Here is a 27,479-nt window from a genome sequence, read left to right as displayed (position 1 = left end):
TCCTAAGCCCTGAGTGTACAGGCTCTGGTCACGGTCTTGCTTTCCTCCAGCAGCCTTACTTCCGGTCTCCATCCTTGCCAGTGAGCAAGACAGCTGATGGCGGGAGCAGCGAGAACTCACGGAGGCAGACAGAGCCCCAGATAACTTCTGTGAAAGGATGGATGGCAAGGCGGGGAGTAATCTGTTCACGTCAGCTGTATTCCAGGCATCATGCTTGGAACCAGACCTGCTTCTCTGCTGACCCTAACCCTGGATTCGTGGACGTTCTTTGGACTCCTTTCACACCAGCTATCAGCCTGTCTCATATTCATGGTCTCCCTGGCAGCTACACGCAGTCATTCCTTCAAGTATTCATTGAGTGCCTGTTACCTGCCAGGCTTTGTTTTACAGCTAAACGAAAAACAAAAACTCCTACCTTTGCAGAGCTTACGTTCTAGTAGGCGGAACAGACAATCACGTAGACCATCAGAAGGTCAGAAAGTGTTACGGAGAAAAAGTGAAAGCATGGAGGAAGGGACAGAAAGTGTGATGTAGGACATGAGAGTGGGGTGTGCCCATCCCTAGGGAAGAAGGTCAGAGGGAACAGCAGGTGCAGAGGCCCTGAGGGGGGACTCTTATCTGGGTTATTATAGAGCCGTGAGATCACAGCAGCTGGAAGAGAGGGAGGGAGGGAGGAGCAATAACAAGGGACCAGGCCTCGCAAGGCCGGGTAGGCCCTCATTGCTCAGTGTACTCCGGGCCGGCAGCAGCAGCACCGCCTGGTAGCTTCTTAGCAATGCAGAGGCTCGGGCCCCACCCCAGACCTGCCGAGTCGGAATCTTCCTTTCAACAAGCTCGGCTAAGGTGCATGCACTTCGGAGTTAGAGAAACACATGGGAACGTTTTAAACAAAGGAGTGACATAATTTCATTTTATCAGGCTCACTCTGGCAGGCGTTCGCTGTTTTGGAAAGCTACACGACGAGGGCGAGGGTGGAAGCAGGGAGACCAGTTAGGCCATTGGAACAGTCTTGGTAAGAGATGATGGTGTCTCGTACCAAGGTGGTAGAAGTGGGGCGGTAAGAAGTTGTTGGATTCAGGACCTATTTTTGAAGATAGGGCCAATAGGATTTCCTAATGTGTTGGATATGAGGGACAGGAGTCAGGGATGATGCCAAGGATTTGGGCCACAAATGGAAATGAGAGGTCTGTGGGCAGACCAGGTTGGGAAGGGAAAATTGGAAGTTCAGTTTAAGTGAGATGTTTATTAAACATCCGAGTGGCAGAGGTCTGGGCTGGAGGTCAGATGTGGGAAGCCTAAGCTAGAGGTGGCATTTAAAGCCAGGAGGCAGTAAGACCACCAAGGAGAGGAGTACGGAGGACGGGTTCAAGACCAGTAGATACTGAGAAGGAATGGGCAGTGAGGCAGAAGGAAAACCCAGATAGTGTGTGGTTCTAGCAGCCAAATGGAACATTTCATGAAGCCGGGAGTGAGCAGCTCTGGCGAGTGCTGTAGATCGGCCAAACAAGATGAGGACAGAAATAGGACTTGAGTTTTACAAAGAAGGGGTCATCAATGCCCTTGACAACAGATGTCTCCATTTTCATTGAGGTCTCATCTAAGCGAAAGGGGGAGAAAAGGAGGAGCTTACTGGAGGTTTGTTTTTGGTGATCTTGATGGTGAAGAAGGCAGAGGCAGTAACTGGCGGCATGGGTCTCTTAGCGGTTGGGGTGCTCCAGCGTACACAGTAGATGTAGTGGTAGCTGTGAATCAGGTCTTCCCTCTCTATAAACTGTGTGTAGTGCACCCAGCGGTCCTGATACTCCCACGTCTGTTTCATATAAAAGAGAAAGAGCACACGGAGAAAGGCAAACTTCCCATTCGAGTCCTCTAGGTAAAGGCAACAAAGGAGGGGTTACAGCCTGGCTTCCGGCATCCATTTCTACCGTTTTGGATTGGGATTCAAACTCGAGTCAACTCCCAATTATCTCCCCAAGTGGAGGAGAGCAAAGGCAGAGCCCGCCTGAGTGACGAATGCAACATCCCTGGAGATCAGGCTTTGGAACACAGAGGCCATGCTCAGATGCGTAGGGGCGCATGCACGCCACACACACACACCACACGCGCGCCACACGTACGCCACACACACGTACACATGCGACCTCCCTCCGGGCCCTTAACTCGGGAGACAAGCGTGGTTAACTGGAGAGTAATGAGAATGTGATCGGAACTTGTGTTCTGCTCACTCCTTGGGAGCCCTAAAGGTGTGACTGGAAAGTAATGGGGTCAATTTCACAAGCTGTTTCTGAAAATCCAACTCACTTCAGTGCAGCCGTCGGTGGTACATAAAATAAGTTTAGGAAAGGAATGAGTCAGGCGCTAGGATCCTCCAGATCCCTCAGATCCCTATTTGACCCCCTTGGAGAAGTTTTTCTCTCAAAAGCACAAATCTCACTAGCGCTTAGGGCCCAGAGAAGTCACAGTGCAGCTCCAGAGCCCTAAGTTCAATTTGACTGAAGCCCCTTGGGTTGGGGGCACAGGAAGCTTCCACAGCAAAAAACAAAACAAAACAAAACCCTGAATTGAGTTGAAGGGCCACAGAAGGAAGGAAGTGGGACAGTCTAACAGTTTCAGTGACATGCAGAGGGCCAGTCAGAGGGAGATAGCTAAAAGATTCCAGGCCCTCTTAAAAAAAAAAAAGGTTGGCGTTCTCCCTCAGCTTACTTTCTTTCAAACTTAAGTTGATTGTTTCAGTCACCCAGACAGGAGCCCCAGACTCTAGATTCCTGGGGATCAGGATTGTATTTTACACAGATTGTCATTCCTGTTAGTGAAGGAGCCTGCCAGTTAACCCTTTGCGGCCCACTGGAGCATGCCTTTCTTTCCAACCTTCCTATATGAATATATTTCTTCAGCCCTAATGTTTAATCTGTTACACCATCAAAAACCTTGTACCATTGGAAGGGTCCCCGTTTTTATCACTGTTCAGGCAGCTGATTCTCACGTAGCTCCAGTGAGTGTGTGTTAATCTTGTATTTTGTCATTTTTACATAACATTGCTTCATATACTCGCTTCCAGGAAACAATTTCTCATTGTGCTACTCTCCCATGGATGGCTTAGCCAATTACATATTATTGGACACTCAAAATCAACAGGCACCTGGAAATACATGCCCAAACCTCTTGTCAATGGTAAGTGACCCTTGAGGGAGTAGAACTGGGTATTGTGGGGGTCGAAGGGGAGCTCTCATTTTCTACTTTGTGTGATTTTGCTCACTGGGGATTTTTTGGTTTTTTTTATAATGTCTTATTTTATTATAAAAATAATTTTAACTTGGTGGTAGGCATTGGAGATTTTCCAACTTTTCTCATATAAAGAACTTATTTGTATATTCCTGTTGCCAGATTGTGTTCCTTGAGAGAATAAACTAATTGTGCCCATTGGCAATACATAATTGTACCTAGTCCCTCCCCAGAACACACAAGCCTTTGGACACCAGGTTTCATCATTCTTATTTGCATTATAATACCTCAGAATCTTGTGAATTTGCATTTTTCACTGATTGTAAAACTCTGCATTATTTTTGTCATCAGAAACTTTTCAGGGGCACCTGGGTGGCTCAGTCAGTTAAGTGTCTGCCTTCAGCTCCGGTCATGATTCCAGGGTCCCAGGATAGAGCCCTGAGTCCCACATCGGGCTCTGTGCTCACGGGGGAGTCTGCTTCTCCCTCTGCCCCTCCCCACACTCATGCTCGCTCACTCTCTTGCAAGCTCAAATAAATAAAATCTTTGAAGAAAAAAAGAAAGAACTTTTCCTACTATGGTGGCCAAAGTATATCAGACCTGTGATAAAAACTTCATTTTGCTGCTTGATCAGAAAGACTTAGGACCAAGGCACCTAGATGGCTCAGTCGGTTAAGGGTCTGACTGAGTTTCAGCTCAGGCCGTGATCCCCAGGGTCATGGGATCAAGCCCCGTCATGGGCTCCATGCTCAGGGCAGAGTCTGCTTGAGATTCTCTACCTCTCCCTCTCCTCCTGCCCCTCCCCTCGCTCGTGCACACTTTCTCTTCCTGAAATAAATAAAGAAATACAGTCTTTAAGACTTTGGACAAATTGTCCAACCTCTCTGAACCTCAGGGTTTCTCATCTGTAAAATGGGTACACTGATGTACCTACACGCAGGTCTGTTGTGGAGATTAGATGAGATCATGCATGCGAAGTACTTAGCAGTACTCGACACACAGTGATGCTCAGGAAATGGTAACTACTCATTTGCCATTCCCTGGTGTACAGTGGATTCTGGGAAATCTGCAATAAACTTGAGAAAGCTCTCCATCAGCAATGTCTGACCTCCGGAGGACAGACTTCGCTTCCAGGGCTCGCTGCATTAGCAGGTCTGGGAACAAGGGGATTTTCTGTCAGTAGCTTTATAGAGCTTTTAACTTTTCACTTAACTTTGTACTTTCTAATCATCTTATCCTTGTAACAGTCCTACGCAGTAGGTAAGCTTCTTCATCTGTGAACAAATAATGGTATGGAAAGAACAAATCTGTTCACGTATTCAACACATATTTTAGAGCATCTCTGTGTATGCGACCTTTTAGGATCTGGGGACAGAGAATTGGATAAAAGCTTCTCCCTTATGGTCTATATAATCTGTAGGTGGACGAAAGGCAAAGGGTTAGTAAGTAAAATCTAGTATCTTAGGTAGAGCTGAATGCTGAGGGGAAAAGTAAATCAGGGCAGGGGAATGGGTTGCAGTTTTAGATGAGGTGACCAGGAAAGGCCTCAGTGAGCAGGTAGAATCTTTTTTCAATTGAGCTATAGTTGACATACAGTGTTCTGTTGTTTCAGGTGTACAATGTAGTGATTTAATATTAATGTACGTTATGAAATGATCACGTTAGGTCTGTCACCATACAGAATTATGACACTTTCTCTGCTGTGCTTTTCATCCCCATGACTATTTTTTTAAGGATTCTATTGATGTATTTGACAGAGAGAGTGCACAAGTAGGGGAGCAGCAGGGAGAGGGAGAGGGAGAAGCAGGCTCCTTGCCGAGCAGGGAGCCCGACGCGGGGCTCTATCCCAGGACCCTGGAATCATGACCGGAGCCGAAGGCAGATGCTTAACCAACTGAGCCACCCAGGTGCCCCGTCGTCATGACTATTTTATTTTATTTATTTTTAAAGATTTTAAGTAATCTCTGTGCCCAATGTGGGCCTTGAACTCACAACCCTGAGATCAAGAGTGGCATTGCTCCACCAACTGAGCCAAGAGCGCCCTGTGACTAGTTCATTGTATAACTGGAACCTCGTACTTCTTAATCCCCTTCACTTGTTCCACCCAAATCATACCCCTCTCTCCCCTCTGGGAACACCAGTTTGTTCTCTGTATTTGAGTCTGTTTCTGTTTCATTTGGGTGGTTCATTTGTTTGTTTTTTTAGATTCCACTTGTAAGTGAAATCATATATTATTTGTCTTTCTTTAACTTACTTCTTAGTATAATACCCTCTAGGTCCATCCATGGGCAAGACATCATTCTTTTTCATGGCTGAATACTATTCTATTTTATATATATCACATCTTTGCTATCCATTCATCTACTGATGGACACTCAAGTTGCTTCCACATCTTGACTTAGAGCAAATAATGCTGCAATGAACATGGAGTGTGCATATCTTTTCAAGTTCGTGGGGTTTTTTTTTTTTGGAAAAATACACAGTAGTGGAATTGCAGGATCATATAATATTTCTATAGAAAATTTTCTGAGGAACCTCCATATTGTTTTCCATCGGGCTGCACAAATTTACATTCCCACCAACAGTGCACGAGGCTTCCCTTTTCTCCATGTCCTCATCAGTGCTTGTGATTTCTTGTTTTTTTGATATTAGCCATTCTGACTGGTGTGAGATGATGTTGTGCTTGTGATTTACATTTCCCTGATGATAAATGACGTTGAGGATCTTTTCATGTGTTTCTTGTCCATCTGTATGTCTTCTTCAGAAAAAGTTTCTATTCAGGCCATCTGCCCATTTTTTTTTTTAATGTTTCCTCTTACAACTTCAAATGGTTGTGTTTTTTTATTTTTTTAAAGATTTTATTTATTTATTTGACACACAGAGATCACAAGCAGGCAGAGAGGCAGGCAGAGAGAGAGGGGGAAGCAGGCTCCCCGCTGAGCAGAGAGCCTGACACGGGGCTCGATCCCAGGACCCTGAGATCATGACCTGAGCCGAAGGCAGAGGCTTTAACCCACTGAGCCACCCAGGCGCCCCTATCTGCCCATTTTTTAAATGGATTTTTTTTTCTTTTTTGGTGTTGAGTTGTAGGAGTTCTTTATGTATTTTGTTTTTTTAAATGCTTTTTTTAAAAAAGATTTTATTTATTTATTTGACAGACAGAGATCACAGGTAGGCAGGGAGGCAGGCAGAGAGAGGAGAAGGGAAGCAGACTCCCCGCTGAGCAGAGAGCCTGACACGGGGCTCGATCCCAGGACCCTGAGATCATGACCTAGGCTGAAGGCAGAGGCTTTCACCCACTGAGCCACTCAGGCGCCCCTCTTTATGTATTTTGGATATTAACCCTTTATCAAACATATATTTGTAAAATATCTTCTCACATTTAGTAGGTTGCCTTTTCTTTTATCGTTTTTTTTATTTGATGTAGTTGCAATTGGTTTTTTTTGTTTGTTTGTTTTTGTTTTCCTTGCCTGAGGAGACACGCCGAGGAACATATTGCTAAGGCTGATTTCCAAGTGTTACTTCCTGTGCTTTCTTTTAGAATTTTTATGGTTTCAGGTCTTACATTTAGGTCTTTAATCCGTTTTGAGCTTATTTTTGTATATGGTGTTCGAAAGTGGTCTGGTTTTTGTTTTGTTTTGTTTTGTTTAGATTTAGATTAGAGAGAGCGAGCATATGAGCAGGGGGAGGGGCAGCGGGAGAGAATCTCAAACAGACTGTGCTTCAAGTGCAGAGCCTGACTTAGGGCTCGATCTCACAAGATGATCTCCTGAGATGATGACCTGAGCTGAATCCAAGAGTCGGGCATGCAACCGCCTGAGCCACCCAGGCACCCCTCCATTTTCATTTTTTTTTTTTTTTTTTTGCTTGTAGGTGCCCATTTTTCTTAACACCTTTTATTGAAGAGACTCTCTTTTCCCTGTTGTATACTCTTGCTTCCTTTGTCATAGCTTAATTGACCATATAACTGTGGGTTTATTTCTGGACTCTGTTTTTTTCTTTTGATGTATGGGTCTGTTTTGGGGCTGGTACCATACTGTTTTGATTACGATAGCTTTGTAGTATAGTTTGAAACCCAGGAGCATAATAATTCCTGCTTTGCTCTTCTTTCTTAAGATTGCATTGATTGGGGGCACCTGCATGGCTCAGTCGTTAAGGATCTGCCTTCAGCTCAGGACATGATCCCAGGGTCTTGGAATCGAGCCCCACATCAGGCTTCATGCTCAGCAGGAAGCCTTCTTCTCCCTCTCCCACTCCTCCTGCTTGTGTTCCCTCTCTCTCTGTCAAATAAATAAATAAAATCTTTAAAGAAAAAAAGATTGCTTTGATTAATCAGTGTCCTACGTTGTTCCATGTAAATTTTAGGATTATTTGTTCTAAAATGAAAAAAATGCCAGTGGTATTTTTATTGGGATGTTATTGAATTCTGCAGATTGCTTTGGGTAGTATGGGCATTTTAATAATACTAATTCTTCCATTCCATGAGCATTTATTTGTCATCTTCAATTTCTGTCATCACTGTCCTACAGTTTTCAGAATACACGTCTTTCAAATCCTTGTTTAAATTTATTCCTAGGTATTTTATTCTTTTTGATGCAGTTGTGTATGGGATTGTTTTCTCAGTGGCTCTTTCTGATAATTATTAGCGTATAGAAATGCAACAATAGGTTTACGCATGTTAATTTTGTATCCTGCAACTTCATTGAATTCATTTCTTACAGATTTTGTTTTTATTTGATAGAGAACCAGCAAGAGAGGGAACACAAGCTAGGGGAGTGCGAGAGGGAGAAGCAGGCTTCCCACTGAGCAAGGAGCCCAGTGCAGGGCTCGATCCCAGGACCATAAGATCATGACCTGAGCCAAAAGCAGGCGCTTAATGACTGAGCCACCCAGGCACCCCTCGAATTCATTTATTAGTTCTAATAGTTTTTTGGTTGAGTCTTTAGGGTTTTCTATATATAGTATCATGATGTCTGCAAACAGTGGTAATTCTGCTTCTTCTTTATCAATTTGGATGCCTTTTATTTCCTTTTCTTGTTTCATTGCTACAGCTAGACCTTACACTATATGTTGAATAAAATGGAGAAGAGTGGGCATTCTAGTCTTGTTCCTGATCTCAGAGGGAAGCTTTCAGCCTTTCACTCCTTTTATTTATTTTATTTATTTATTTATTTATTTATTTGACAGACAGAGAGCAGCAGCACACAGAGAGGCAGACAGAGAAAGAGGAAGGGAAGCAGGCTCCCCACTGAGCAGAGAGCCCAATGTGGGGCTCGATCCCAGGACCCTGGGATCATGACTTGAGCCGAAGGCAGAGGCCCAACCCACAGAGCCACCCAGGCGCCCCATCAGCCTTTCACTCTTGAGCATGATGTTAGCCCTGAATTTGACATATCTGGCCTCTCTCATGTTGAGATATGTTTCCTCAGTGCCCACTTTTTTGAGAGTTTTTATCGTATTTGGATGTTAAGTTGTATCAGGTGCTTTCTCTGCATTTATTGAGATGATCATATTGTTTTTATCCTTTACTTTGTTAACATGGTATATCACGTTGATTAATTTGTAAATATTAAATCATCCTTGCATCCCTGGAATAAATCCCACTTGATCTTGGTTTATATGATACTTTTAATGTATTGTTGAATTCGGTTTGTTGTGTCATTGAGGATGTTTGCATCTATGTTCTCAGCAATTTCGATCTGGAATTTTCTTTTTGTCTGTCTGTCTGGTTTTGGTATCAGGGTAATGCTGGTCTCATTGAATGATTGGGAAGCATCCTTTCCTCTTTAACTTTTTAGAATAGTTGGAGAAGGACAAGTATCAGCTCCTTTTTAAATGTTTGGTGAGGGGCTCAGCTGGTTAAGCATTTGCCTTTAGCTCAGGTCAGGATCCCAGGGTTCTGGGATCGAGCCCTGCATCGGGCTCCCTGCTCGCCAGGGTGTCTGCTCCTGCCTCTCCCTCTGCCTCCCCCTCCATGCTCTCTCTCTCTCTCTCTCTCAAATAAATAAATAAAATTTAAAAATAAAAGTAAACAATAAATGAATGTTTGGTGAAATTCACTTGTGAAGCCATCTGGTTCCAGACGTTTTGTGTTTCTGAGTACTGATTCAATTTCATTATTAACATTTCATCTGTTCAGATTTTCCATTTCTTCTTGATTCCAGTCTTGGAAGATTGTTTCTAGGAATTTATCTATTTCTTCTAGGTTGTTTAATTTGTTTGCAACAAATAATTTTTCAGACTAGTCTAGTCTCTTATAATCATTTGTATTTCTGTGGTGTCAGTTATGATATCTTTCATTCCTGATTTTCTTTATTCGAGTCATCTCTCTTTTTTTCGTCATGAGTCTTGCTAAAGGTTTTCCAGTTTTATCTTTTCGAAGAACCAGCTCTTAGTTTCATTGATCTTTTCTAATGTTTTAAGTTTCTATTTAATTTATCCTCTCTCTGATACTTATTTCCATCCTTCTACTAATTTTGAGCTTGTTCTTTTTCTACTCCCTTTGGGTGTAAGATTAGATTGTTTGAGATTTGCAGATTTCTTCAGTTGGGCCTATAGTGCTATAAACTTCCCATAGCATGACGTCTGCTTAAGTTTCTTTCTCCTTCTCCCTCAGCCCCTTACCCCCTCAAACAAATAAATAAATCTTTTTTTAAGACTTGATTTATTTATTTGAGAGAGAGAGAGAACACGCCCAAGTGGGGGGATGGGCACAGGGAGAAGCAGACTCCCTGCTGGGCAGAGAGCCTGATGCAGGGCTCCATCCTGGGTCTCAGGGATCATGACCTGAGCAAAGGAAGACGCTTAATTGACTGAGCCACCCAGGTGCCCCTAAATAAATAAATCTTTAAAAAAAAATTCCCTTTGTAAAACTTCTTTGGCTACATCACATAGATTTTGTACTGTGTTGTTGCCATTTTCATTTGTCTCGAGGTATTTTTTTACTTCCTCTCTGACTTCTTGGTTCAGCCATTGATTGCTTAATATCATGCTTAGCCTCCAGGTGTTTGTAGTTTGTAGTGTTTTTCCAGTTTTCTTCTGTAATTGGTTTCTACGTTCATGCCGTTGTGCTAAGAAAGGATGCTTGATATGATTTCAGTCTTCTTAAGTTTGAGACTTGTTTTCTGGCCTAACACAAGATCCATCCTGGAGAATGTCCCATGTGTACCTGAAAAGAATGTGTATTCTGCTGGTTTGGGATGGAATGTTCTGGATATAGTTAAGTCCATCTGGTCTAATGTGTCATTCAAAGTCACTTTCCTTACTGATTTTCTGCCTGGATGATCTGCTGATATTAGTGGGGTGTTAAAGTCCCCTACCATTACTGAACTACTGTCAATTTCTCCCTTTATATTTGTCAATATTTTCTTTATATATTTAGGTGCTCCTGTGCATAGATATTTACAAGTCTTATATCTTCTTGTTGGGTTGACCCCTTTATCGTTATGTAAAGCCCTTTGCCTCTGGTTACAGGTTTTGTTTTAAAGTCTATTTTGTCTGGTATAAGTGTGGCTATCCCTGTTTTGCTTTTTTTTCTCCCATTTACTTGGAATATCTTTTCCCATCCCTTCACTATCAGTCTGTATGTATCTCGAGGTCTGAACTGAGTCTCCTGTAGACAGCGTATAGGTGTGTTTTATTTTTGTTTTTGTTTTTTTTAACATTTTATTTATTTATTTGACAGGCAGAGATCACAAGTAGGCAGAGAGAGAGAGAGGTGGAAGCAGGCTCCCTGCTGAGCAGAGAGCCCAACCCGGGGCTTGATCCCAGGACCCTGGGATCATGACATGAGCTGAAAGCAGAGGCTTTAACCCACTGAGCCACCCAGGTGCCCCTGGGTTTTGATTTTTTATCCATTCAGTCACCCTGTGTCGTACGATTGGAACATGTAGTCTGTTTGTATTTAAAGTAATCACTGCTGAGCATGTACTTATGATTAGTGTGTTCATTGTCTTCTGGTTGTTTTTGTAGTTCTTCTCTGTTCCTTTCTTCCCTTGTGACTTGGTGACTTTCTTTACTGTTATGTTCAGATTCTGTGTCTTTTGTGTGTCCATTCTAGATTTTGGGGATGTGGTTACCAGAAGGTTCACATATAACACACTATATAGAGCCCTGCATTTCAAGTTGATGGTCACTTAATTTTGAACACCTTCTAAAAGTGCTACGTTTTTACTCCCTTCCCATTTCATGTAGTTGACATCCTATTTTATATCTTTTTATCTTGTGTACCTCATAAGTAATTATTGTAGCCATAATTGAGACACTACTTTTGTCCTTTAACCTTCACACTAGCTTTCTAAGGGATTGACCCACTACCTTTACTATATGTTTACTCTTACCAGTGAGATTTTTTCTTTTGTAATTGTCTTCTAATCATGGCCTTTTCTACTTAAACAAGTCCCTTTAACATTTTTTGTAATGCTGGTTTAGTGGTGATGAACTCCTTTAACTTTTGTTTGAGAACTCATCTCTCCTTCAGTTCTGATTGATAACCTTGCTGGGTAGAGTATTCTTGGTTGTAGGTTTTCTTTCCAGTACTTCGAATGTATCGCACTACCTCCTTTGGGCCTGCAGACTCTGCAGAAAAATCAGCTGATAGCCTTATGAGGGTTCTCAGATATATAACTATTTGTATTCTCTTGCTGATTTTAAGATTCTCTCTTTATCTTTAATTTTTGCCATTTTAATTATTATGTGTCTTGGCGTGGACCTCCTTGGTTTCCTCTTATTTGGGGCTCTCTGGGCTGGCTGGACCCAGATATCTGTTTCTTTCTCCATGTTAGGGAAGTTTTTAGCTTTTGCATTTTCAGCAATGTTTTCTGCCCCTTTCTCTCTCTCTTTCCAGGACCCCGATAATGCAGATGCTTGTATGCTTGGTGTTGTTCCAGGGGCACCTTATGCTACTCCCATTTCTTAAGAATTCCATCTTCTTGGGCACCTGGGTGGCTCAGTCAGTTAAGTGTCCAACTCTTGATTTCAGCTCAGGTCATGATCTCGGGATTGTGAGATCGAGCCCCGCATTGGGCTCCACATCAGGTGAGGAACCTGCTTGGGATTCTCCCGCCCTCTCCCTCTGCCCCAGCCCCATTTGAGCTTTCTCTGTCTCTCAAAAAATAAAAGTAAAAATATTTTCTATCTCTTTGTTAAAGTTCTCACCAAGTTCATCCATTCGTCTCCCAAACTCTTGTACTCTTGTGAGAATCTTTATGACCATTCCTTTGAACTCTTTATCAGGTAAATTGCTTATCAACGTTTCTAGCCTTCTTCTGTGATTTTGTCTTATTCTTGTTCCTCTGTCTCCTCATTTTGTCTGACTCTCTGTGTTTGTTTCTATGTATTAGGTACATCAGCTCTGACTCCTGGTCTTGAAAGTAGCAGCCTTATGTAGAAGGTGTTTTGTGGGGCCCAGTAGTATCATCAGCCCTCATCACCAGAACGAGGCACTCCGGGGGTGTCCCACGTGTGGGCTACAGCCCACTGCACTGTCCACAATGCCCTGTCCTATTTTGACTCCACTATGATGGCTGTGGGGGTGCTGGTGACCGGGGCTGGCCCTTGGCCCCGCTGGCTGCAGTGCCTGCTGGTGGCTATTGTGGGCGTGCTGGTAGGTAGGGCTGTACTCCTGCACCCCACCTGGGGCATAAGTTGCTTTGGAGCGACACTGGTCTTGGCCAAGGCTGCCCACCAGCTGTGGCAGGGTGGTAATGACTTTGGGGAGATGCTGGTCCCAAGTGAGGCTGCCTGCCTGTTGTGGCAGGCCAGGAGCTGCTTCAGAGGGGCACCTGCCAGGGTGGGGTCAGGAGCACTAGCAAGGTAGATGGAGAAATGTCAGAACTGGTACCCACCAGCACTTTCATTCCCAGAGGACGTTCCTACAGACCCCTGCTCCTTTGGCACATAACCCTAAAATGACCTGATAAATCCCCTTCGCAAATAGTCCAGGCGCCTTTCAAACTACTGCCTCTGTGCTTGGTCTCAAAGAGAATGGTAGCGTGTGGGCCCTTTAAGAGCCGAGTCTCGGTTTCCCATAATACTCTGGTCAGGCAGCCCCCCCGATTTTCAGAGTCCCTGGGATGAATCCTGCTGATTCCCAAGGCCAGATGTTAGGGGGCTCATCTTCCCAGTACAGTCTCCAGGGTGGTGGGTGGTACCCAGAGGTGGGGCTTGGACCTCCCGCTCCTTGGAGAGGGCCTACCTGCCTGTGATAGCTCCACCATGTGTGGGTTGCTGTGCAGGGATTTAGCTCCTAACTTTGTCTCTGTCCCTGCTATCCTTCTTAACATGGCTTTTTCTTCATATCCTTAGCTGTGGAAGAGATCTTCTAGTCTTCAGGTCACTCTCAGAGTGAGTGAACAGGCGGCATCTTAACAAAGATCTCAAGAGAGGTAAGGCATGAACCATGAGAACAGAACCCAGGGGAGAGGGTTCCAGGCAGGGAACACTGCCAGTGCAAAGGCCCTGAGGTGGGAGCAGGCCTGGCAGTTGAACAGGAAGGAGACGGGTGTGGCTGCAGTTAGAAAGGTGAAAAGGGACAAGGTAGCAGGTGATGACTCTGGGCGCTAAGTTGGGAGGGAAGAGGGGACTCCGATCACTTCAAGCTCTGTAGGCCATTGTCAAGACTGACTTCTGCCTTTTACTCAGAGTAATGGGTGGCATTGTTGGGGGAAATTTTTCTGCTTATTCTGTGTCCCATTCCAGCCTGATTCACAAACCCTGGCTGCAGTAGGCAGAGGCTTTCGCCTGACTCCAAAGGGGGACGTCCTCCAGAGCAAGAAGGTCCAAGAGTAAGTAGTACTTTGCACTGTGCACCTCACTTCCACCTCACTGGGCCTTCCTTGGGCCTAGGGAATTGCCCTCAGGGCTGTAGGCCCTGACGGGCCAGCCAGAGAAGCAGAGACAGCAGGAAGCTTCTCGAGGGCTGAGGAGTTTGCCTCCACCTGTTTCAGCTCGGCTGTCTTCTGAGGAGATACAGCGGGCAAGTAGGGACTGAGGAAATACAGCGAGTAGGGATTTCAGGTCATGGTTTAACCCAACCCACCAGGTATGCAAGGCAACCCAGGGCCTTCTCTCCAGGATAAGCCACACAAATGGGTCAGAGCCAGGCACAGGCAGAAAAGAGACAGGAATTCACAGACATGCACATCACAGTGTGCAGGCATGATGTTCCAAAACCAACTCAGAAAGAGCCATCGGCATCCCCTCTGTTAATATGAGATCTCTAAAGTTGGTGACGGGAGAATTCCTGGTTTGAAAGCCAGCATGGGAGAATGGCTTAACCGGGCCTCTCAGATTTGCCGAGGGAGACTTAAGGTTAGGAAGATACAAACAAGGAAAGACGACTGTGCCTCTCACCGTCGAGCCATACCATTTTGATCTTGGAACCCAGATGGGGGACAGTTGTTTACTTATTTAGTCACCTTTGAAATCATTTAGGGTTTCTGGGTCTGAAACTTTCCCTCAGATGCTCCTTTTCACTGTTCCTCGCCCTCGTATGCCCATCCGGGGTGTTCCCCTGACTTACCAGGACGAACTCCTCAATCTGTTTGCGGCCCCTTTCTGCGGTGAATTCACCGTGTGTGATCCATTTGATGCTTTTCATGGGCTTTTCAGCTTCTGCAAGAAAAGAAGGTGAGAATTTGTCAGTTGCCTGGTGGCGTGGCATTGTTTAATGGGACTGTCCTTCAGGCCTCCAAGCAGGACGACTACCTTCCACAGTCTTTTTTTTTTTTTTTAATGTCGGGTTTCCTTTTTTAAATGTCAGGTATTTTCATTTGTTTTTAATGATTCTACCTGTTTATTTGACAGAGACACAGTAAGAGAGGGAACACAAGCGGAGGGGGGGAGTGGGAGAGGGAGAAGCAGGCTTCCCGCTGAGCAGGGAGCCCGATGCCGGGCTCGATCTCAGGACCCTGGGATCATGACCTGAGCTGAAGGCAGACATTTAACCAACTGAGTCACCCAGGCGCCCCTACCTTCCATACTCTTAACAGCAGCATGGATGGCAGTCTTCACTAACTCTCCAGCTAGTTCATTCACATCACCGTTGTCATCTTTGTCTGTCTCCTGGCTTGTAGGACTTTGATCCACATCCATATTCTGGATATTGAAATTTTGGGTCCCATCCATTTTCTTTCCCCTGGAAAAAGAAGCTCAAGAAGTTAGCCCTTGTGCCTGTGTGCGTGCATCTGCCTACAACACTTGTCTAAGTTCAGACCACCGCTTGAAGGATAAGATGTAGGAAATGGTTGTTGCCACTAGGGGGCAACAAAGGTTTAAGGGTGGGAATGGGAGTGAGGCCTTATGGTTTATCCTTTGTGCCTAGCTTCAGAGATCTGCTTTTCCTGAAAACCAAGGATTTTCAGATTCTTAGAACCATGAACAGTTCAATCAAGATGTAGTCGAATGAGTCCTAACTTCTTTGGAGTTCTAACAATATGGATTTCTAGCTGAGTCTTTAATGGAACCTCAATCCCTGCTTAGGCAACTGAGGGCACATGCCCCCCCCCCTTTATTAAGATTTTATTTATTTTATTTGAGAAAGAGAGAACATGAGCAGGGGGAGGGGTAGAGGGACAGGGAGAGAGAAAGAGAAATAGACTCCCGACTGAGCACCGAGCCCAATGCAGGGCTCGATCCCATGACCCTGAGATCACAACTCGAGCCAAAACTGAGTCGGATACTTAACCAACTGAGCCACCCAGCCACCTGGAACTATGTGCCCTGGGGCACCTGGGTAGCTCAGTCAGTTAAACGTTGGACTCTTGATTTTGGCTCAGTTCATGATCTCGTGGTCGTGGGATCAATCCCTGTGTTGGGCTCGGTGCTCAGTGCAGAGTCTGCTTGAGATGCTCTCCTTCTCCCTCTGTCCCTCCCCCTGCTCGTGCTCGCTCTCTTTCTCAAATAAATAAATAAATAAATCTTTTTTTTTTAAAGGATAATGTGAATTAAAATCATTAGAGGCAATACAGCTTAGGATGGAGATGGGATTTTAGTTTTTTTCTCTTGGATTCTCCAGGTGTACAAATTATATAGCATCTGCCAGAAACTATCATTTTTTACCATCTCCTCTCCTGAGATAATATAGTTCCATAAGTACTTGCTTTGGTGAACACTTCCAGAAAACTGTTCAGCGAAAGGGAAGGTAACATGCCTCCTGACTTCAGTGGGCGTGCTTTCTGCTGTTCCATCGTAACGCGTGCTGCTGGTTTATGGTGACAGATGTATCACATTGGGAAACTCTTTGCTCCTGTTCTGGTAAGAGGTTTATCATAAATGATCACTAGAATTTTCCAGATGTTTTTAACATCTACTGAGATGGTGAAACTTAATCGTTATTCGGGCTGTGAACAAGGGTTCGTCACAGTGCTAAGACTCTACACCTTTTCTGTCTTTTTTCCATCCTTTCCTCTTGAGTCTTGGATTTTCTTTCTTTCCTGGCTACTACTTAAGTCTCTTCACTTTTGAGAAATCACTTCCTTCTAGCACAGCTATGCATCCCTGCGGCCAGTTGCATGGGGGGTACTGTAGCAAAGTGGGTGTCTCTCTCCAAAGGGAGCCCATTATTCTTCTGTAGTTACCGCTCCCAATTTGGGGGTGTTTAATGTGCCTTGTTTCATTTAACTCAGCCCCACTCCATGAAATCGTGCACTAGACACCTTCCATTTGCCCTTTCAGATCCACTCCTCCCGTGTCCCCTGCTCTCTGTCCTGGAAGGCTGACCTGACTGGACTGCATCAGTGGGCTCTCCCCCTCCCTCTGGCTTCCAGGAGGTTCTGCACAATGCAGAGGCCAGGCTGAGGGAGGAGAATGAGGGCAAGTGATATGTTTCCTGGGGAGCAGTCCACCTTCGGGGTCCCCTGTGGCTGGAGCGGACTCTGCTTGTCCGAGGGCAGGGGTCTCACTTCTCAGCCCCGTAAGGGCAGTTATGCTCTCTCCTTAGCCCTGTTCTAGAACAGCCCCACTGTCCCAGCCCCAGGGGAGCTGCACTTGCCCTTGTTGCCCTCCTGTCCGCCCACACCTTCGTAAACACTCCGTTCGCTTAACCCTTCTCTACCTGCACTGCTCTTAGTATGCCAGGTTTCCTGGTGGGACCCTGCGACACACAGAGACTCTTGTCACCACTTGAAAGGAGGAAGCCAAGTTCACGGCCAGACTGTCTGGCTCTGCAGCTGGTGCACTCAACTACCCCACTCCCCTCCCTCCAGGACTCCAGAGTCTGAAGCCCTCCTGAAGTCTAGAATGTGCTCGCTCGCTTTCTGTGAGCCTCCCTCGAGGAGAGGCACCCTCTGCCCCCTTTCTCATTGTTGGTTCCAGGGTGTGCTGGGGGCTGTCCAGGGCAGCCCAGTTCTTGGGGCCATCAGTCCAGGGATGGTCTGAACAGCCTTTCAAGCCTTGGGTAATGCTGACTCGTGTTCATTTGGGTCTTCATATTAGCATTTGAGGCTCGGTTTGCATCTGCCTCAGTTTCCTGTGGCTGCTCTCCAGGGGTGGACAAGGCCGTCTACGGGGGGAGGACGGAGTCTTCCCAGGCTGCCCGTCCCAGACAGTGAGGAGAGCCTGAAGGGTGGCCAGTGAGGGAGTCCGGAGGCCCTTGAGCCTAGAGAACTGGCTATCCCCAGCCTTAGAATTGGGCCAATTAGGCCACCGCAGTTTGCTATAAACTTTGTAGTTAAAGACAACAGTAGAGTTTTTTTGGTAAACCGGTAAATTTAGGAGGCTTTGGTGAGTTAACCATACAGCAACTTGATCCTTTAAAGAATGGCCCACGGGGCGACTCAGTCACTCAGTGACTTGGGTTTCAGCAAACTGCTTCTTGATGAATTGAACAGAAGCCAAATATATGACCTCCAAAACCAGGCAAAGGAGGTGGGGGGTTCTCATCCATGGAAGGGCCTCCTTAAGACCTTCCCTAGGGAACCCTGTATTCCGGCAGGAGGCAAAAAGGGGAGCGGGGCTCACATCGTGCCCTTGCCCGTCCGTGGGCACAAATCCTTCATAAGCGTCCCTCCGACTGACCTGTCCTCATGCTTCGTCTCCCCTCCCTTCCTAAGGAGAGAGGCCAGATGGGCAGGAAAGGCCGGGCGTGTGGTGGAGCCCGGGGTCAGGCGACAGCTGCGGAGAACCAGTGTGAGGCCTCTCTGCAGCACCTCCCCACCCCCCACCAGCCCCCACCCCAGTACCTGAGTGAGCAGATCCTTGTTTGGAACAGTAGCGGCCAGGTCAGCCTCAGACTCCCGGCCGCTCTGGCCCAGGCCTGCCAGACAGAATGTTTACATGTGCTCCCCGGGCAACACCCATTCCCACCAATGGGAGGCAAAGCCCCGAGTGGCCACCCGCTTCTGCCAGTGAAGGGGGGGACAGTCCGTCCCAGCAACCATGTGACCTCTGCCCTGTGGCACTCGTGGCCGGCTTCCTCCAGCCGGGGAGCTCGCAGGGCTTTTGCCGGAGGAGCAGGGATGGCAGGCCCAGCGTGTGGTGGGGGTGATGGGGGTCCGTTCTCTGGGCCACTGTGTGCAGCGCCATGTGTGTGTGTGTGTGTGTGGTCTCCGCCTCCTCCTGGCAGTCTGCAGGCCGGCAGTAGTGTTTGCATTACAGGGAAACACAGCGAGGCACCCAGGGTGTCAGACCCAGGGCCGCTGGCCTCACTGACAGAACTCCTTACTTCTCGAGACCCACATTCCCAGGCTCGGACCTCCCTGTGTGCTTGATTGTTTTCAGGGATGTGTTTTGTGAATCACGGATGAGCTTCCAACGTAATGGTTAGCCTAGACCCAGGAACAGTTTACTGCACATTTTGTAGTTTCCTTGTCTGCAAAATGGGGATCATAGTGCCTGTGGAATAGGGGTTCGCAGGAGGACCAGATCCCGCAATTCCTGTCAAGACTGGGAACAGTGCCTGGTGCATCAGAGTGGTCTTTACAACAATCAGATCGTTTTTCTAGTATTATCACTAATAGCAGTAGTACTATAGAGTGTTCTTTTCAATGGTGAAATCAAAAGTTGTGGGCCCTGGGGCGCCTGGGTGGCTCAGGTGGTTAAGCGTCTGCCTTGGGCTTGGGTTATAATCCTGGGACCCTGGGACCAAGCCCTGAGTCCTCGTCATTGTCATCGTAGTTGTTGTCGTTGTCATCCTCAGGCTCCCTGCGCTCCCTCTTCCTCTCCCCCTCCCTCTGCAGCTCCCCCTGCTTGTGCACCTGTGCGCTCTCTCTCTCTCTGTCAAATAAATAAAATCTTGAAAAAAAGTTGTTGGCCCTGTGTTAAGACCCAGTTTTATTTTATTAATTTTCTGTGAAATCCCTGTCTCTCAAGCCCTGCTTTTGACCACCATGCTTTGTGTCCGAAGTGCTTGGCTTCTCACCCCATGACAGTCTGGATCCCAGTGAAGAAAGGAGAGCGATTTGCTAAGTGTCCTCCTCACCCAGAACGAACACTGAACTCTGCCGGGAAGACGGTCCTGCGCACAGAGCTAGTGCGATGGCGCCGTGACATGGGGGCTGGGGCTGGAAGGGAGAAGGGTGGGAGGGGATGATGCGGCTTGCAGGAGCTCAGCCTCTGATCCCAGACAAGGGGCTCACATCCCAGCTCTGCCACAGGCTGGCTTTGTGACTTTAGGTAGGTTGTGTCACGTCTCTTGAGCGTGGGGATCTTACTAGCGGTCCCTTCATACCCCTGATAAGGGGAGACGAGGTGGCTCATGGGGAGCCGTCAGAACAAGGAAAGACACCCGAAGTGTGCGATGAACACTAGTTCCCATGGTCAGGGTGGTAGAGACAAGCCACCATGGGCAGAATCAAAACACAGAGGAGTCAGAAAGAGTCCACCGCTTCCACAAAGCAGGACACATGTGCCTGAGACAGGAGGGACCCGTGTGTCTTGAGCTGTCGCTGTGCAGGCCCGGTGCCCAGCCGCCGAGCCAGGAAGAGGGCTTGCGTGACACGCTCACTGGTGAGTCCAATGCTGGACTCCAGAGCTGCCAGTACTCGCAGTGATGACGACTGGCCTCAGTGCTCCTCCCACACAGCCCATCAGACCAGCGGCTCCGAACCTTCTAGTGCCGCAGCAGGCCTGCCCTTCTGGACTCCCTGGGGGACAGTGGGGAAGTGGGAGCTGCTGGGCCCCGCAGCAGCTGCATTCCAGAAGGGCCAAGCTCCAGCTTCCTTTGTGTCAAGCTTTGGTGGGCAGAGGCAGCAGGACCTTTCCCAAGGAGCTGTGGGGCCACTGGTGAGGGGTGAGAGGTGTGGGCCGAGGACCTGGCACCGGGATTCTTAATCGCCCAGAGGAGGACGTGCGGGCAAGTGACAAGAAGCTCCTTGGAGGCAAGACGCGTTCATGGCGGAAGCCGGGTGAGAAGGTGCCTCTTTGAATGAGGAGCTTAAACTCCTTGACCAGAACTTGACCTTCCCCTCCCACCCCCCAGCCAAGCCTCTTCCCCAAGTGACAGATTCTGGCCCTGGGCCCTCCTGCTGGAGCGGCCTCTGATGCCAGGTGGTGCTGAGGGCAGGTTCTTCTGCTTTTGCTCCCCCCGCCCAGCAGGTGAGTGTGGCCCTGGGATGGGGGCGGGGAGAAGAGAGGAGCAGGTGGGACAGCGGATGAGGAGCCCAGCCCAGCCCCTCATTCCCGGGAGGAAGTAGATGCAGCAGGTCAGGAAGCCCCAAACCCAAGTCCCCACCTTGCTGCCCCCCCCCCCCGCCACCATGAGCCTCTCCTCACTTAGGGCGTCCTGCCTCCTCGGAGTCCCCCGGGCCCTCGGCCCCCACTCGGACACCAGCCTATAGTACAGTGATGCCCCTCTGTTCGCCCAAGAAATGGGGAGCCTGGCCTGCTGCCACAGCGTGGCCCGGGCCCTTCAGGTCACGCTGAGGGGGGCTCCTGGGCCAGCGGCAGGCCAGGCCGGCACTCGGCATCCATGTCCGTGGAGACCAATGGGCAGGAGGGACAGGCTGCGCCGTGTGCATGCGGCCTTCCTGAGGCGGCCTTGCTGGGCACGCCGCCAGGGGGAGAGGGGAAGGCACCTCCCTCTGGGGGAGCCCACACCCTGGGCCCTGAATCGGACTCTTGCTCTCCATGTCCCCTCAGTCGTTTCACTCCCTCTCCTTCCCCTGCAGCCCACCTGGTTTATCTGCTCAACGTGCCCTCCTCCCTCCCTGGCAAGGCACTCAGCTCTCCTCCCTGGATCCCGGGCTGAGTGCTGACCCTGTCCGGTCAGGTGAGGCAGAGCCGGGGTGGAGCTTTTAAGGCCTTGCAATGCGCACGGGGAGCCGGCACTGTGGACAAGTGAGGGTGCGGGGAGGACGAGGCCCCCAGCCTCCCTTCGCGCACTTGGCCTAGTTGGGAAGCTAAGGAAAGCCCCCCGAAGAGAGAATGAGCAAGTCAAAGGTAGCAAGACCTGTCGGGTTCGGGCAAGCTCTAAGCAAGCAGGGCTTTATGATGGCGCTCTAGGTCCAAGAGGCCACCAGGCTGTCCCAGGAAGGGGCGCGAGGAGGCAGGAGCCCGGGGACCCTCCCAGGCTGAGGCCTGTCCTCCAGCAGTAAAGACCCAGGACCCGGAGTCCAATGCTGGTCCGTCCCAGGTCGGCGGGTTCCCAAAAGTCATACTGTCCTGAAGTCATCTCAGAACGCTCCAGCCATCACTGAGCACACACGTCTGCCACAGGGCGAGTGCCTTGTTGAACAGTGTGTCACTCAGAACAAAAGCCCAGTGGCAGAGCTGTTCCCCTGCAGCTGGACTTTTGCCGGTGCTGCCCTGATTCTCGTCCCCACTCGTAAGCACTTCCAAGCCCCAGATGCAAACTCCAGGGTTGCCCGGGAGACCTGAGCCACCCCACCCCCAAGACGGGGCTCTTACAGGTAAGAGAGAAGAGGGGGGCTTCTGGGGGATGCCCTGTATTCTGGCCTCTGGACGCCAAGGGTATTGGGCCCAGAAGGAAAATTCTCAGTGGAATGAAACAGACATTCCCAGCCACGTGTAGGTGGCACACAGGCAGGGGCCTGGGCAAGGGGTACCAAAGAAACCCTTAAATACACGGGAAAGATTTTTGTTTTCTTGGGGCCGTAATGCTCAGTGTTTCCACTGTCTTTCCCTTTTCCTGTTGTCTTTGGGATTGTAGTTCTTTGGGATCACCGTTGAAATTGCTTACTTGTTTGTAAGCTGTATTACCTGGCCCATAGGTAATAACTGGTTTCTTCACGGTTTCTGGACCTGAGGAAGATCTGCCAAGAAACAAGGCAACAGAAGACACGAAACGTGTTCCAGTGGGATACCTGGGTGGCTCAGTCGGTTAAGCGTCTGCCTCCGGCTCAGGTTCTGATCCCAAGATCCTGGGATCAAGCCCTGCATCGGGCTCCCTGCTCAGCAAGGAGTCTGCTTCTCCCTCTCCCCCTGCCCTGCTCAGGCTCTCTCTCTAAGAAACAAAACTAAAAAAAGAAAGAAAGCGAAGGAAGAGCACGCCCTGAAAGACCACATCGACATACCTAGGAAGAAGAAACTCTGTTTCATGTGTCTTGTGCCCACAAAAGTACAGTAATTTGTGTTCTTGGGTCACGATAATTATCACGAAAGTTATCAGGGTGAGAGGAAATCTTGAAAAGCAAGTGACGCCCAGCTCTCAGCCCCTACTCCCTGTCCTCATCCAGAAGCTTCCTGTTGAGGTGGCCGGCTTCAATCCCGTCCACTCATCACCTTCCCATAGATGGGGGCAAGTGGCAGCTGCCCCGAGGGGCAAGGGGGCACTCGGGTCTCACGCTGGCATTAGGCTGGATTGTGCTCTCTGCTCTCAGAAAACACCTTCAGAGCAATCAGTGTCTGTTGTCTTGGATCGCAGCGCTCTGGGATACCTTCATTGTGATCCTTCATTCCAGGAGGAAACCCTGGGGCCGCTGCACTTGGTCATGCACTGGGCCTGAGGGTGGCCCGACATCTCTTTGGGAACCGAGGAGTGGACTGGATGGCTCTTCGGGGGTGCTTGTAGTGTCAGCAACGGTCCCTCCCACGAGCACGGGCTGTAGTTACAGACCGCCTCCCGGACATGACTTCCTGGCCGGCTCCGAGCCCCAGGGGCCCGTGCAGGGCACATACCTGCCTCACTTGAGAGAAGGGAGACCTGAGGCTCAGAGCAGTGCGGCGACTTGCCTAAGGTCATACAGCCCCCAGGTGTCGGGGCCGTCCCCCAGGCGCTGGTCCTCCCGACACTCCTAGTCTCTGCATCACACATCCCCTCTTCCGAAAACAAATTGTCATGGGTCGGGGCGGGGTGGGGTGGGGGGGGTGTGTCCTGGGCATCAGAAGCATCGCCGGCCTCTACCCACTAGGTGGCAGTAGCACCCCATGAAAAGTGGCTAAACTCCGCAAGAGTAGTCCTGGCTTCTGGTCCGTGCTCCGCGGAGCAGCTGGGCAGGGGTGTGCCTGTCACCGTCTCACGCCCGCTTCCTGCCCTGCGGAGGCTCGCTGCTGCCCCAGGAGCGAGTCCAGCGCCCCGAGGGAGATAGGCCAGGTCCTTCGGGTTCTGGGTCCTGCCGGCCTCTCCGGTCACTCTTCCCCCCTCCTTGCCGCCTCCCCCTTGGCTCTAGTTTGCCTCCCCTGCTCGTAGGTCTCTCCCGCACAGCCGTGCTAGGCTGTGCCCCCAGCCGGGCCGTTTTTCTGCGTGCGGGGGTCCTCCCTTCGGTGGTTGAGTTCGTAAATCCTACCCAACCTCCGAGACTCGGCTTGGTGTGGGCATCACCTGGGAGCTTACCCTAAGCCTTTTCCCTACCCCCTCCACCCCCTTTCCCCCCAGCCCCCGCCCCACTGAGTCAGCCCCTCGGTCTTGCTCCCCGCACCTCTGCAAACTTCTTTTTTTTTTTTTTTTTTTTTTTTTTTTTAAGATTTTATTTATTTATTTGACAGACAGAGATCACAGGTAGGCAGAGAGGCAGGCAGAGAGAGAGGAAGGGAAGCAGGCTCCTGCTGAGCAGAGAGCCCGATGCGGGGGCTCGATCCCAGGACCCTGAGATCATGACCTGAGCCGAAGGCAGAGACTTAACGCACTGAGCCACCCAGGCGCCCCCCTCTGCAAACTTCTGTTCCTAGCACTCCGCACCCCACCCCGTCGTGCCTGTTTCACCCCTGCTGTGAGTTCCTGAAGGGCAAGGCTGGGTCTTACTCAAATCCGAGGCACAGCTCCTGGTGTGTAGCCTTTTTTTTTCCTTCTTTTTTTTTTTTTTTTTTTTTTTAAGATTTGTTTGTTTATTTGAGAGCGAGAGAGCACACAAGCAGGGGGAGAGGGAGAAGTAGGCTCCAGGACCCCGGGATTCTGACCTGAGCCCCCCAGGCGCCCCTGGCAGGTAGCATTTACTCAGCAGTGTTTACTGAACCCCAGAGAACAGTTAAAAGTCCACTGGGTTGGGAGTCAAAAACACCAGGAGTCTAGGCCCACTTCTGCCACTAGCTAGCTAAGTGATCACCTCCCATCTCTGAACCTTTGTTTCCTCATCTGGGGATTCAGAATTGGACGGAATGCCTAAGGGTCCTTAGAAACTGGATTGCTGAGTCCAGAATGTTTTTTCATAAATAGTCCACTTAAAACTGCTTCCCAAGCAGTTTGGGACGCAAACTGGGAGGAAGCAAAAGCCTGGGAGGCTCAGATGGTTGGACATTTGCCTTCGGCTCAGATCATGATCGCCAGGTCCTGGGATTGAGCCCCACGTCCGGCTCTGCTCAGCGAGGAGTCTGCTTCCCCCCTTTCTCACTCCCCCTGCTTGTGCTCTCTCTCTCTCAAATGAATAAATAAAATCTTTTTTTAAAATGCTTCCAAAAGGGCAGGGCCATCGTCTTCCTCCCCCTTTTGAATGTGTATGGCTTTCCTCTAACTTTTTTCAAAGGCTTTTCCTATTGACTTTTTCACTGGACCCTAGAAATAACTGCAGCAGCCTCATAGATATTGTTCCAAACAAGAACCATTCTTCCAGGGCGCCTGGGTGGCTCAGTGGGTTAAGCCTCTGCCTTCAGCTCAGGTCATGATCCCAGGGTCCTGGGATTGAGCCCCACATCGGGCTCTCTGCTCAGCAGGGAGCCTGCTTCCTCCTCTCTCTCTGCCTGCTTCTCTGCCTACTTGTCATCTCTTGTCTGTCAAATACATAAATAAAATCTTAAAAAAAAAAAAGAACCATTCTTCCAAACAAGTAACAAAAACTGTGTCACATTACCTTGACGGAAGGCAGAAGAACACGTGTTTGTGTTTGCACACCCACGAAGAGCCCCTTTGGGATGGCATGACCATGAGGAGATGCTGGGCCAGGGATAGGAGCAAGCCTTTTCACTCAATACCTTACACTGTTAGATGTTTGAGCTGTGTGACTGCAGTATTTAAAAAATTAACAAGAGTGGGGCGCCTGGGTGGCTCAGCGGTTTAAGCTGCTGCCTTCAGCTCAGGTCATGATCTCAGGGTCCTGGGATCGAGTCCCGCATCGGGCTCTCTGCTTGGCAGGGAGCCTGCTTCCTCCTCTCTCTCTCTCTCTCTCTCTCTCTGCCTGCCTCTCTCTCTACTTGTGATCTCTGTCAAATAAATAAATAAATAAAATCTTTAAAAAAAAAAAATTAACAAGAGTGAATATAGATGCCTGGGTGGCTCAGTCAGTTAAGCGCCTGCCTTTGGCTCAAGTCATGATCCCAGGGTCCGGGGATCAAGTCCCGCATCGGGCTCCTTGCTCAGTGGGGAGCCTGCTTCTCCCTCTGCCTGCTGTTCCCTCTGCTTGTGCTCTCTCTGACAAATAAATAAATAAAGTCTTAAAAAAAAAAAAAAAAGATGGTGAGTAAAGCCACGTGAGTGGTGGTGTTTCCCAGGCATCACTTCAATCTTTTCCCTCCAAAGATGTATTATTTGGGGGTGGGGGCAGTGAGAGAGGGAGAGCAAATCTCTGGCAGACTCCCCACTGAGTTGGGAGCGTGATGTGGGGCTCGTTCCCAAGTCCCTGAGATCAGGATCTGAGCCGAAATCAAGAGTTGGAGTCAACTGACTGGGCCACCCAGGCGCCCCACATCATTTCAGTCTAAGAGCAAGTGACCTGTGGATCAGGGGTGGGTGGGAGGGGGTCAGTGGCCAGACCACCTCCGTCAGAGCTGCTCTAAGAAAATGCTTCTGGCTGATGGCAGTTGCCAAAAATCAAGAGAAATGCAGGCTACAAACCACCACTACAATCTCCTAGTTGCAGGGTTTTCATCGGGTTCACTCGCTGGCAGCGGGGGGGAGGTAATAATGAGGCTGAACTTCACAGCAGGTGCCACAGAAACAGGAGGTGAAGGATTCGGCCTTGGATGCAGAGCCTGACTGACCGATCGCCACCTGCCGGGCTGCGGCCCTTCAGAGCCAGGCCTGAATCCAGCTAAGGAGGTAAGCTTAGTGGCTGACCTCCCGCTAGAGGCACGGCAGACAGGTGACAGACCCACAACCCCCGAGCCTTGGCTGTGGCTCAGTCGTCCCCGTCTTCCACAGGCCTGTCCGCACCGCCTGCCCTCTCCCTTCCCGAAGCGAGTCTCCTATGGGCTGAGGCCCGTGCGCAGCTAAGTGTGGACCAGAGCCGTGTGACGTTTGTCATTGTAACCGTGGCTCTCCTTCAACAGCTTCACCACAGGGTGGCCCGTCGGAGGGTCATGCTCCCAGTGTGACCGCTGCCTGCCTCCTCTGTAGGCCATGCCCTGCCGCTGGAGTTCAATGGAAAGCACCCATTGAACTTCAAGGTCACTAGCACGACGATGGTTAAAATGGGAAGTCCATGATGGGAGATGAAAAACAATGAGTTTTCTCACCTGGAGGGTTGGTCTACACCCACAGCAGGATTCCCCTCTCTCTGGAAGTTACATCTTTTCAGATCTTTGTACTATGGGTTACTTTTAGGGGTGAACATGCAACTCTTTATTTCAAGTTGTCAGTATGAGCATTTGAGTAAAAACTGTGGTTGCTGTCACTGCTCTCCACAGAAAAGAAAATCAACTCTTCAGTGCATCCTAGCTGTTAGACGCAGAACACCTGAATGGAGAAGATGCAATCTGTTTTAAAAGCATTCCACCTGGGGGGGCCTGGCTGGCTCAGTGGGAGGAGCCCAAGACTCTCGATCTCAGGGTTCCAGCCCCCAGGTTGGGTGTAGGGATCACTAAAAAGAATAAAAACTTTAAAAAATAAAATAAAAGCATTCTACCTGGAATTTAACACAACAGGAATCACCCAGGAAAGGAACTACAGGGGAAAAAAAGTACTACTTTTTCTGTATTCTCCTAGCAATCTCTAA

At 48.9% G+C, this 27,479-nt stretch overlaps 2 protein-coding genes across 5 annotated transcripts in view; one reads left to right on the top strand and one right to left on the bottom strand.

The window, feature by feature from the left end:
• LOC123934911 (NFKB activating protein) overlaps window positions 1-14,650 on the top strand; it is a 42,119-nt gene extending 27,469 nt beyond the window's left edge. The window contains exons 10-13 of one of the 4 annotated variants that reach the window (XM_045995129.1): window positions 54-347; window positions 3,059-3,171; window positions 13,528-13,607; window positions 13,921-14,650. In XM_045995129.1, coding sequence (XP_045851085.1) covers window positions 54-347; window positions 3,059-3,100 — 336 coding nt within the window. In that variant the 3' untranslated portion in view covers window positions 3,101-3,171; window positions 13,528-13,607; window positions 13,921-14,650. Of the gene's footprint in view, window positions 1-53; window positions 581-3,058; window positions 3,172-13,527; window positions 13,608-13,920 lie in introns of those variants that run through there. The other 3 variants (XM_045995130.1, XM_045995128.1, XM_045995132.1) reach the window with 3 other exon arrangements.
• AKAP14 (A-kinase anchoring protein 14) lies at window positions 1,224-19,387 on the bottom strand. The gene is made up of 4 exons (XM_045995134.1): window positions 18,402-19,387; window positions 15,195-15,358; window positions 14,744-14,835; window positions 1,224-1,810 (listed from the first exon to the last, which is right to left on the bottom strand). The coding sequence occupies exons 1-4, from the start codon at window positions 18,809-18,811 to the stop codon at window positions 1,598-1,600; spliced, it is 879 nt and encodes a 292-aa protein (XP_045851090.1). The 5' UTR covers window positions 18,812-19,387; the 3' UTR covers window positions 1,224-1,597.
• Between the last annotated feature and the right edge of the window lie 8,092 nt (window positions 19,388-27,479).

Source organism: Meles meles, chromosome X (genome assembly GCF_922984935.1).
Source record: "Meles meles chromosome X, mMelMel3.1 paternal haplotype, whole genome shotgun sequence".
Taxonomy (NCBI): Eukaryota; Metazoa; Chordata; class Mammalia; order Carnivora; family Mustelidae; genus Meles; species Meles meles.
Note: the sequence above shows the minus strand (reverse complement) of the source record. Positions and strands in the feature narration are given on the sequence as shown.